The sequence below is a fragment of the Antennarius striatus genome, chromosome 2 (assembly GCF_040054535.1).
Source record: "Antennarius striatus isolate MH-2024 chromosome 2, ASM4005453v1, whole genome shotgun sequence".
Classification (NCBI taxonomy): domain Eukaryota; kingdom Metazoa; phylum Chordata; class Actinopteri; order Lophiiformes; family Antennariidae; genus Antennarius; species Antennarius striatus.
Genome location: NC_090777.1, coordinates 29,815,457 through 29,828,050, shown reverse-complemented (window position 1 = coordinate 29,828,050; position 12,594 = coordinate 29,815,457). Strand labels below are relative to the sequence as shown.

The window sequence follows — 12,594 nt, the reverse complement described above, 5'->3', positions numbered from 1 at the left end:
CGCCCCGCCTCAGGCTGAGCCTGGGCAGCGGGACATGTTGGCTAATGTTTCACTAACCGGCAGCATTTCTATCGCAGCGCTTCATATCGGATGAATCTCGTCGATGCCATCCCTCCGGGTGATGTGATGGGCTCCTGCGGGCAAACTGCGTCCCCGAGTGGGCGCTGAAGGTACTCGTCTCAGAATTTACATGTCGGCCAGTCTAGCCATGCCACGAATGGCCTGGAACCCAAAGCAGCAGAACTTTTAAACCACCATGGAGCCGGAGGTGAAGTTAGACTCCGAGGACCAGCAGAAACTGAAATATCCATCAGTGGAAAGCTCTCGGAATGCCCTGGCCGCTAATTTGTATGAGACCATGGATGATGAAGATGTCAGTCTTCAGGACTCTGTTGTGAGAGGTGGAAGTGACCCCAGTGTGTCCTCGGGTTATCAGCGGAATGGGCACCAGAGATTCATCAGGAGAAGTCTGTGGTTCTCCGACGCTGATGATCAAACCTTTGAAACGCTCGAGTGTGATAACAGGAGTAAGGTCCTAAACATAAATCTTCGAACGATCGTGGACAGGACGCATGGGACTAGTTGTAGGATTCAGGAAAGTTCCAGCACTGAAAGTCAAGTTGGCCAAAAAGACAGTGCAACAGAAAGCGCCAGTGCCGATGAGGAGAGGGAGAAAGGTACAGGAGATGTTTTAAATCATACTCCCAATGATGCTGGTAAAGCTGCTGTCAAGGCGGCAAGTGAGGAGAATGAGGAAGAGGCAGAGATGAAAGCAGTCTCTACATCCCCGGGAGGAAGATTCCTCAAATTTGACATTGAGCTGGGGAGAGGGTCTTTCAAGACTGTCTACAAGGGCCTGGATACGGAGACTTGGGTGGAAGTTGCCTGGTGTGAGCTGCAGGTAAAAACACTCATTCTCATAGGAACCATTCCCAGCAATACTTTGTCAATCATATATTCAGCTACCATATATATATCAAGCTTTTTCTGACACTAATCATAACACTTTCAAAAGTTTCTGTCAATTTAGTGACTTGTAATTTTTACATTTTTGTATTTTATTTTGATTTGCTCACCGTGAAAGTTTGTCTTCAGCCATATTATTAGATGAATGCATCTCATAGGAAACCCTCTGTGAACTTAAACATATTACAATATCTAATGGTCTTGTCTTCAGGGAGCTGTCAATCACAGATAGTCTCATGAGAGAGTCCACTAAGTTGCAAATGGGTTGCCACTAAAATTTAAATGGTTTACTGTGGAAGAGTGATTGACACCCATTAGATGCTGACATGGAGAGACACACACCCCACCGTAATGTAGTGATCAGCACTTTTGCAAAGGTGCAAGGAGAGTCTGTCTTGTCTTGCGTTGCACAGACACAGGGAAATCACCAGCTTAGACTGTGCAAAGGTATTAACTAATTATTTCCGTCCTTTGAGACTACAGGAGGGATTATCTCCGTCTCCCTCGTACTCTCCCAGGAGGCTTATGGTGTACTATATGTGCTGGCTCCAACAACGATAAAGAAATGTACCACAATTTGAAGTATGCTTCACATTGAAATGGTTACTGATTCCTATTCAACAGTTTACTTTCAACCACCCTTCTTTTTTGCCCCAATCATTTGCCCAGTTGACAACACAGTGACTCTGAGTACACTTCACAGATTGGACGGTGCTTGGACAGTGTTGTGTATTCTCCTCCAACATCGTGTTTGTATGTTTTGAGCGGTGCTATTCCCTGCCTCCCCCCCTCTGTGCAACAGGAGGGAGACAGACAGGAAGCAGCTGAAGCACGCTGTAGCCTGCTGGGTACCGTGTGGCGTTCCTGGGCCTCAATGAATACTGATGCCTAGGGTACTGAAAACATGCTGCGTCATTAATGTAAGAGACTCAATATTGAAAACTCTTTGATTTTCTTTTTTTATATTGCTGTAGCATTGCGACGTGTTGACGTCTCATAACTGGAAGATAATCTGCCATTAGCGACAAGTAAAGATCTAGTAGTGGTGAAAAGCGTGATGACTTCACTTGGTTGATGATGTCATGCAGACAGATAACAGCATCTGGCATCTGAGCAATCCCACATCTCCCTCATCCTGACGACTGTGAGCTACAATTAGACCCAGTGGATTATAGCTTGCAGAAGTGGATGCAATTTGCTGTGTTTTATTCTCCCCTTGTGACAGATATTAAAACTCCCCCTAGTGGACGGTCAATAATTGATGTTAATCACAAGAGAGAGGGTTCTTAGCAGCAATCATGTTCTTATTTCAACTGGTCTCTCATGTAGTACAAGGAAGCATTGAACCACCAGTATTAGATAAAATCTGTTGAATTAAAAAAATGCAATCTATAAGCAGCATTTGTTGAGCCTCACTTTGTGCAGAATTGCTTCTGATCTCATTTTAATAAACCACGAGTGAGTTGAAGCATCCAAATTTTTTATGATAAACTACTGAATATTTAACCGTCACAGTGACGATTGATGTGGTATTTTTTTCCATCAGTCATTTTTTTTCTTCTTGATACATAGCACTAAAGATGGATTGTGATGTAAGATTATTAATAATATAGAAATTTGAAGGTTTTAATATGATAATTTGTTGATTGTATTTATTTCTGACAGTATTGCAAACTATGTCTTTGTTGGCTTGATAAAGCACTACAAATTTTAGTTAATGTTTAAGATGTAACATTATATAATATGTTTTATAGATATTAGTTGATCGTTAAATTGTCGTTATTGATCATCCGACCTCAGATGTCTTAGTTTGTGATAGAAATAGTTTAAAATCAAGAGTATATTCAATTACATTTTTTTAAATACTGAGAAAATGTGATAAATTTCACTTTAGGAATCTGTTAACTGGGTAGAATTGATTAAAGTTGAATTAGAATTGATCGATATAGTTCATAGCACTGTTGCCTCACAGTAAGAAAATTGTAGGTTCAAATTCCCCTGTGGAGTCTGCATGGTTTCCCTGTTTCTCCGTGTGGGGTCTTCCCACCACCTCCCACAGCCCAGAAACATTCACCATACATGAATTAGGGAGTCCAAATTCCCCATATGTGCGAATGTTTAGTCTCATTGTTCTGTTTTAAATTCAATAATCCTGCAAGTGCAGATATTATCTGGTCCTAACGTAATGAAGATGTTGTGACTCTGTTTTGTGAGCTTACTCTTTTGTTTCTCGTGTCGGTGATTCCATCTTTATCTTGAAAAAAAATGATGGAAATGGAAGATGGAGGAGGCGTCTGTGATTTTCCACTGTTTTCCTTTCTTTCATTGGTCACATGGCTTTCTTGCCTGAACTTTTAATCTGGTCTTGTTTATTCTTTTTCACTCCCGCCTCTCTCTTCTCTCTGTCACACACACAAACCCACACACACACACACACACACACACACACACACACACACACACACACACACACACACACACACACACACACACACACACACACTTTCTATCTTTTTCTTCATGGAAATGCTCTCTATTTTTTTGTCTCTTGGTTTTCCGTGTTTGTCTTTCTTTATGTTTACTCTGTCTCTTTCTTTTTCGTTCTATCACTTTTTCTTTCTGACATACACGTCCACTGCCCTGTTCGTCTCCCCCGCATGTCTGTTTTTTGCCATGCTGCTGGCATAATGCTGTTGTCTTTGTCTCAGGCGAGGATGCCTGTTGTTTTTCAATGCTGAGAGGAAACACTTACCGGTGTTTCTGTTTGCACAATTCTATCATTCATCTCTGAATGTTGTTCTTCAAACTCTGGAAACTTCCCGTTTTTGCCAATTGTAGCTCTGTTAAGGAAAATTTATCTTAGTTGAATGCTTTGCACAGACTCGTAGACACAGTTTACTTCTTTGTGCAAACCTTTCTGTGGTATTTGGCACAGGGCTTGCTCTGTAGATTAAATCTTTGTCTCAGTGTGTGTGAATGCAGGATTGGCAATGATTCAGTGATGGTGGCATGAAGCTGCCTGACTATGGATGTTTGCTGGAGATTTGGCCATTCTTGAAAGAGAAAAACACAGCAAATAACACTGAATCACGCTGTCATTGGTTTCAAACCCAAGAAATTGCTGCAATTCTTGAGCCATGTTAAAGGATGACATTGCTTTTCTTGGTCTTTATGGTTGTCTCCTCAGATTAACACAAAGCAAGTAGAAAGTGCTAACAACAAGAACAAAGATTCTAAATTAGGTCATTGGTTACAGCCCATTTGCCATTAGGCACAAGAAAACAGGGACAGCCAGACCCAATAAGCTGAACTAACTGAGTTGACAGTGGCCTCATCAGCGATTCCTGATCTTCCAAGTAAAGAGCCTGAAGGTGGAAGGTTAAGGGCTTGTTAGTGTGACAACATGAGCTCTGGCCAGGACAGATTTATAAAAAGGGCAAGAATCTACTTCATACAAGTACTAACTCACAATCTGCATGGGAGGTAAGAGATTACAATGATTTGAATGAAAAATGTCTCGAGTATTTACACCATATGAGTAAAAGTTGGACATTTTCAATCCTGTCTACAACGTAGTTGTTTTTGATTGTGCAACGCAGGGTCCAGAACACTGGTACCAAACACACAACTGCTACCTAAAACAGTTCTGCAATTAATGACAGTAGTCGAAGAGACCGCAAGTTACATTTTTGCAAGTTTAGACTGTTCTAATAAAAAAATTCTCTTTCATATGTTTAGAGGAATGAGCTCAGGATATATTTGTAGATTCTCAGTTTTGTCAGATGTTTCCTTTTATTGCTTTTCACGTCAGTGCTTATGGTTTTGTGAATTAAATTATTATTATCAAAGTACTTGGTCTGAGTACTCTGTGACAAAGCATTTTAGTTACAATACATTTCAGTCATACTGTCAAATTGTCATATTTGTGATTAAGTAATATGATGATTATTTTCTTTATAATTTGTTTGGTCTGTAAAGTACCAGAAGATGATAAAAAACAAATTTAACAGATTTAACTTTTAACTTCATGTCCAGAATGTCCACCTTTCCAAAAACAATAAGATGAAGTCTACGTATACAATTCATCAAGTAACACAATGTTTGCAATTTGAATTTATGTTAATTGACTAATTGATTAATAGGCTGATTGTTTTTAGCTCCATGTAGCCAAGTTTCGTTGTAATTCAGAATGCTGCTGTCATGCTCTCATCATTGATCGTAGAGGGTTTGTGTGAGCGGCCTCCAAAGACACCTCTTTTGCACACATTTGCTCCTGTAATCTAACCTTCAATTGAAGATTAAGGCCTCTAACCTCTGACCTCCTCTAGCAAGAGAGACGCCACAGCTTCTCATTAAGACTAGTAATTTCTTTTGGAATTTAAGATCACCTCTGGAACATCTCTTTATCCTGTTATTTTACTGCTTTGGCTATGAGAATGAATAACTTTTTACTTTCAACACACACTGTAGGTTTCTTCTTTGCCACTAAGCTCTTTTATATAATAAGTGCTAAACAAATGGTCACACAGTAGCAGCTTAAATCTAACTACTTTTAACAGCTCAATTGATATGTAAAGCTTCTTATGTTTGAGCTGTGCAGGATGGATGAAGACAGTTTTTCAGTTTAGCTCAAGTAACATCTAAATATGGAGGTACATGTCTTATTTTCCGGTTTACTGTGAAACCTGATAAATTTAAGGCGTCTTTTTGTGCTATGAATTATGATGTTTGAACCTGACAATGTTATTGGACAGGGGTGTCGTGCTAGCATGTTCTCCTCCTGCGTTGTCTGTTATGTGGGTTAAGTTAGGGTTAGGTTTAGTACAGTTGGCAGTGATGCATATAACTGGTGTTTTGTCATTGTAACCAGATCGGTGTCAGTAAAGGTACTTTTGACAGCTGTTGTGTTGGAGCTTCTGCTGGATGCAGTGGGTAAAGCTGCTGCCTCAGCTAAGCCTTAATTAGAAATGCTAAAGCTAAGGAATTTTGGCTAATTCTGATCTTGACTAGAGCATCGCAATGAAAGTTAATTGATACCATTGATTTGTCTACATCAGTATTAATAGAATATATTTACTTGGTTAAATAGTTCAGATTTTCACCTGAAGATTAAAGGTTTTTTAATATCTTGATAATAGGTCATAATTGAGGAGGGTTTCCCATGCTGTATTTCCTCAAGAATCATAAGAATGCCATATGGTTAAAATATCTTCCTTTTGCTGCTTTTCTATGCTGATTTTCTCTTATTTTAAAAGATTGTGGACTGGTCAATAAATTGGCTGGCTTGGCTTATTGCACAAAATATTAGTAGTTAGATGAATCTGTGAAATTATTTTCCAATCACACCAAGGACACTTGTATTTTATTTCTGTCATTTATAAAGTGATTATATTTATGCAAAGCCATCATTTGATCCGGTATGCAGTTGTTACAGCCTAGCATAAACAGCATTAGTCTTTTGAAGTGGCAAGTGTGAAATTCATTTTTTTTCTCAAAGAACTGTTTGTTTCCCTACGCATTTAGGAAAGAGGTTTATGGAAGTTTAGCACGCCCTAATCCAGGTTTAGCTAACTCCAGGTCACAGCCGGACACATTCATAGACTTAAATATCTATGCAACAAACCAACATTGCACAAACACTGTCCTTTTACTTTTTCTAGTTATATTTTAGTCATTAGTGTGAGTGTGACATAGAATACTTATATCAGGGGATTTTCATCTTAAACACTGTTGGTTTTTTTCTTTTCAGCCTACTCTTTGTCTTTGGTTGGATGATTCATGAGCATCTTTGCTCTCAGCAGTCTCATCTCTACATCATTATCATAGTGTACCCCCCCCCCCCGAGTGCAAACATTCCATCTAACACAATCTGGGTGTCGATTAGCTGCCTGTTGGGCTAGGACTAAAATAGAGAGAGTGACCAGCATGTCCGCTGGCAAGATTTTCCTGCAGTCAATGACTGATGGGACACATTTCAGATGCAGACAGTCTGCTGGCTCATGGCTCGCGGTGCACCAGCCTCTGCTCCAGCAGTGGAATCACTGCAATACTCATCTGTTATTGGGGACTGGTGCAGAGGGCATGGTGCTCAAGTAATTCAGCAAATATTGTTCAGGCTGGCAACCAGGGTTCATGTCCCATGATTCCAAACATTGTCATTGTTGAATTAAGTTGTCGATAAGGCACAGCTTTAAGGTTTACATTCTGTTTGATTCCGCTCTCCGGTAAGGAGACCTGGATCAATGATCACACACTATTATTGTGACAGAAATGCTGCTTTTCATTGCATCGTTAAAAAAAGCTGTACTGAAGCCTGGTTGCTCTTTATGTGAGACAATGGTCTGCAATCTGAGAGTCTGGTTTTAGTGTGTTTTACAAGTAGATTCTGGGGTTACATTTTTTCTTTGTTAATCTCCTTAGCCAAATGTGGTCAAACATATTGAGTAGCTGGTTTTAGTCGTCTGGTTTTTATAGTAAATATTTTTGACAAGTTCTTTAAATTCACAGGAAATCCCTCATAGGCCAACTATTGTTACTAACTGCAAATTATGCTAATCTTTAGCTTGTTAACTAAGGATCAAGATGAGGCCATGTTAATGGTAAAAAGTGGGATTGTAATTAGGATCACAAAGCTTTGGAGAGACCAAGTTTGCACATTTTATTTTAGTGTAATTTGACTGCTGTACTTGTTACTAATAGGGAAACCTGTTGCCCTCCTAATAAGTTTACTTCCCGCTGGTTCACTGATCATGAAGACTGGAACATTAATTACGGATCTGTGAATTGAACTCAGGGGTGCAATAAAATAAATGTTTAAATGAGTATTTTAGGATTATGTTGTGTGATATGGTATCAGCTCCTCAACCATGGTTGACTAAAAGAGTACATTCAAGGATTTAAAGGACTGGCTTCGTCAAACCTTGAGATGTACAGAATCCAAAATGAGTACCAGTGCATTTGAAAATAAAATGTTTGTTTCCACACAGCCACAGTTTGTCCGATTTAGTCTGATCATTATGTCAGGAGCAAATATCCCATACAGCATTGAGTACTTTATGTTCACCAAAGGATTGGAGGATATGTCTTTGCTGATGAATTCCAGCTTCACTAGACTTAACACCCACATCAAGCAAATTACAGCGCTGAGTGTTGAAATATTTAGAATTTTATAATAATTTAAAGGCATGTTTTTTATGGAAACGTGTTTTAAGTGAGTAATCATGAATGAGTTCTCATTTTGAGCATACCTCACAATTTATACATTCTTGAGTATCTTTGTGAAAAATCTCAATGGAAATGGTGTCAAAGTCGTATGACTTCAGTTCCGATTGTTGGCCAAAGATATCCAAAAATACAACTTATGTCTGATTTTCACTGGATTTAGAAAAGTTCAGACTGCATGCAGTTTGTTCTGTTCATACTGCCATTAAAACGTCACGTGTGAGAAAAATACCAGACCTGGGCCTCATTTGTCATGCTGTGTGAACGGAGCCTTAGATTGATGCTGCAGAAAGGTGGTCTGTCTCACCACTAAACCCCCCCCCCACTACTTGGGATAATCCAATTCTATTAGTGGGTAATCAATAGTACAATCTCATCCTTCCATAGCCCCCCTCACTCCATGCGGCTCTTCTGTTCTGTTGAATCATCCTTTTCGTTAAGTACACAATTGAGCCTAAGATGTGTTTGCAAATATCAGGATGAAAAGATTGTTTTTTTTTCCTTTTTCATAATTTTCATTTGCTGCTTATACTTTCATTCATGACATCTGTTTGAAATTACTGGTAACTATAATTCCCCATAGTTTAGTAATTTTGTTAATTGGAGAGATGGATATTTCCATCTGCTTTGCAAATTCATGGTTTAAAACGTGTGTTTGCTCTGCTCTCTGTTTGAATTCCATGACCCAATAATCTGTCTATTAGGGTATCAAATATCATGACATAGCATGGTTGCTTCCTGATCCATTATATTACACATACAAACTCAAAATGTACTGTTTCCAGATAACAGGTCAAGCACGTGACTGAGACACATGTATGGCACATACTCCTGCAAAGTCACCAGGACCTACTATTCTAATCTATTACTTTGTCCCTCTTTCACCCGATGGTCCCAGTTGTTCTCTTTGACTCTGATATGTCAGCTGTGGAACTAACAGCCTTCAGCACACGGATGTGGGTGGTGGTAACATGGTGAAGCACATTTTAAAGATCTCTCCCTGCTAATGTTACAGCCTGTATTCCCTTGCTGTGCTTTCTGATATTGTGCTCTTGGCATGTGTTACCACATATGGGCGGTTTCACACTCACTATGGCAAGATGAGCCTTTCCTTTTAGTGATACATGCAGGACGCAGTTAAGATTCTAAACACAAATGTGCAGACGAACCTGGACCGATGAGCCTGTTTAAAATGCGAGTACTTCAGAGTAATTATAAAGCAGTTATGTGTTATATATTGATGGTTCTCTGATATGGTATTCATTCCCTGGTGTGTGTGTGTGTGTGTGTGTGTGTGTGTGTGTGTGTGTGTGTGTGTGGATGCCTATGGGAGTGGCAATCATCTAGTGTTTCGATGTGCACATGTTCTCTGTCTGTGTACCTCACCATGCTGTGCACAACAACTCTCTGAGCCGACATGTGGCTTCTGAATTATGCAGAATCCCCTAATGTCAGCTGAGAGGGAAAGTAGAAGTTGAATGAGGTGTGTGGAGGAGAGTGATTGGGACGCTGGGAATACTTTCGTGGGGGGTAGCGGGATTCCTGAGCAGAGATAAGACAGAGGGGTGTGACAGATAAAGCAGCAATCTGAGGAAAAATGTCAGGAAAATTGCAGTGCTGAAGAGGTAGAATGTGCTCTGAGCATTCTGTCTCATTGCTCTCTGCCTCTTCTTTTAGATATGTGCTTCAGGTGTACTTCAGTCCCTGTGTGCTCTTGTGAAGCAAAGAGTACTTTGGGATAACCTATCCCAATTTGGCCCCAGCCTTCCTTTGCACAGTTTGCCTCAGTAGAAAGTGTTCTCTGCAGAACTGAATTATTCATTGGACTTTTGAAGAGAGCAGTGAAAATCCCCTCCACACACACACACTCACACACTCACACACACATGGACACAAAACCTGACATGCCACATTCACGCATAGACACAAATCCTTTTCATGGTATCATCCACTCTTCTACACGTTGCATCATAGCATATTTTCGTTGTTGATATTCACTTGATTATTCTGGGCTCGCGTCTTTGGAGCTGTCTCATCTCACGAGAACCTCTATGTGGTTGAATAATTAAACATATCAGATCTTGCTAGGTTTGTTCCTCCAACTCATCTGTGCCGTTCGTCCCCGATGGGTGGGGTCGTCCCTCCAGTCCGTGCTTAGTGCTGAGTGCAGGCATTTGTTTGTTGCGTAAGTCGTTACCACAGCATTTAAAAAAAAAATCTCACTAAATCACTCTTAGGAAAAAAATACTCTGAGTGTGGTCTGCCTGAACATAGTAGGTATGAGAATGTGCTTCCTGTGTGCGAGAAGGGGGGGCATTGTTTGATGTATGGGGTGCAGAGAGGGAGATGGATTGCAGATATGGGGGGAGGGGTGGTCGGTAGATGAGAGAGGGAGCCAGCAAGTGAAGGAGATGTAGAAAGAAGGAAGGGATCGATGACTGATAACCTTTAGCTGCAGCGTAAGCGGGTGTGGCCATGTTAATGTGGGGGCTCATTTTCCTCCCAGTGACTGTGGTTTGCCACCCTTTATTGTCTCATTACTCACCCTTTGTGTTCTGAAGAAATGAACGGGAACAAATGTGAGCCTACATTTGACATTATGCTTCTTGTTTTAGCCACATGGATGATATTTAGGCTAAAAAAACAGATCCGGATTCCTCTCCATCACAACCCGCTGACTGCTTTGATACACATACTGCCCAATAAGAGATCTGCTCACACCCTGACAATAATCCCTCTCTTACATTCTAAACCATAACGAATGCATGAATTCAAACAGTACAAGAATGTGCCTCTGAGATTGTGGCCTTTGCCATCTGTTGGTTCCTGCGAAGCGAGTACGACGTACTGTACAGATAATTCGGGTTTTGTGTCCATTATTTCTTTTTTCTTTCTTGAAGGATCGTAAGCTGTCGAAAGTGGAGCGTCAGCGCTTCAAGGAAGAGGCAGAAATGTTAAAGGGTCTTCAGCATCCCAACATCGTCCGTTTCTATGACTTTTGGGAGTCACCCCTCAAAGGCAAGAAGTGCATTGTTTTAGTCACAGAGCTCATGACTTCGGGAACACTGAAAACGTGAGTATTGATGAAATAAGGCAATTTTTCCAAAGAAATTACCATTTGCAACTTTGGCAATACATTAGTTGAAGTGAAATTATCTTTTCACTCAAGTTTTATCTTGTGTTCTTTTGTGTGTTTTTTGAAAATATGTTCGGAAATTCTTGATAGTCGAGTAATGTTTCCCCTCCTTCCTACAGCTATTTAAAGCGTTTCAAAGTAATGAAGCCTAAGGTGCTAAGGAGCTGGTGCAGGCAGATCCTGAAAGGCCTCCACTTTCTCCACACAAGGAGCCCTCCCATTATACACCGGGACCTCAAATGTGATAACATCTTCATCACTGGACCTACAGGTTCAGTCAAGATCGGAGATTTAGGACTGGCAACACTTAAGGCGGCTTCATTTGCTAAGAGCGTCATAGGTAGAGGACTGTAATCAGACTTGGCAGATCATTGATTACATGGTCACAGCATGGAGGTTAAATGCTTATCGATTTGGTGCTCTCCTCTCTTCAGGAACCCCCGAGTTCATGGCTCCAGAGATGTATGAGGAGCACTATGATGAGGCCGTCGACGTCTACGCCTTTGGCATGTGCATGCTGGAGATGGCCACGTCTGAATACCCCTACTCTGAGTGTCAGAATGCTGCACAGATATACCGAAAGGTCACCAGTGTGAGTCAAAGTTCTGTTCACTTCTCCGTTTCTCAGAAATCAGAGTTCATACAGATTCCTTCATGCAAAAGGTAAACAAACTAATATGAATTTGTTGTCTTTTGTTGTCAAAAGAGAGAATTGTAGAGATGAGAGGCCATGTCTGTTCCTCTCGTTCTGCTAGCTGTAGAGTGTAACTGTAATTTTCTGAAAGGGTCAACAAAATAAAGACAGCTTGCAGCATGTATTTTATAATAATGAGAGGGTGAGTGAACCCGCAGGATAGGTCATAGCGGTGTCAGAGGAGATTTCAGTGGCTTCACCAGATCCGTCCAGGGACTGAGGAGCTGCAGTACGTTACACTGCAAGTTGTGTTCTGTTGTTCTCAGCTAGATGGATGCTCAGCCTTTCTTGGAAGAATAATCTAATGAGCCATATGGAGTCACCACGGGGGCCCAAATTTCCTTTGTATTCTAGATAAAGCCTAAAGGCTGCACTCCACTCAATTTTAATAAGTGTGAAGCATAATGCACACTGTTTTTAGACAAAGGCCTTGTTTAATATTATGATAGACTTCCATATTTGATTTATGGTATTGATTTTCCACTCTTTAGATTTGGCCAACACACAGTAACCCTTTCATGTGCTGTTAAAGAACAGAAGTCCTAATTGTACTTATTGATGACGCCAGCTTAAGTAC

At 40.6% G+C, this 12,594-nt stretch overlaps 1 protein-coding gene across 11 annotated transcripts in view; it reads left to right on the top strand.

Moving 5' to 3' along the window:
- The window catches only part of LOC137605811 (serine/threonine-protein kinase WNK2), a 36,059-nt gene that overhangs the window by 2,506 nt on the left and 20,959 nt on the right, over positions 1-12,594 (top strand). For 10 of the 11 annotated variants that reach the window (XR_011037795.1, XM_068330619.1, XM_068330695.1 and 7 more), the window contains exons 2-5: positions 78-901; positions 11,088-11,260; positions 11,443-11,663; positions 11,758-11,915. Coding sequence is in view for 10 of the 11 variants with exons in the window: in XM_068330619.1 (XP_068186720.1) it covers positions 257-901; positions 11,088-11,260; positions 11,443-11,663; positions 11,758-11,915 (1,197 nt within the window). In the remaining variant the exon portion in view is untranslated. Of the gene's footprint in view, positions 1-77; positions 902-1,677; positions 1,887-11,087; positions 11,261-11,442; positions 11,664-11,757; positions 11,916-12,594 lie in introns of those variants that run through there. The other variant, XM_068330688.1, reaches the window with a different exon arrangement.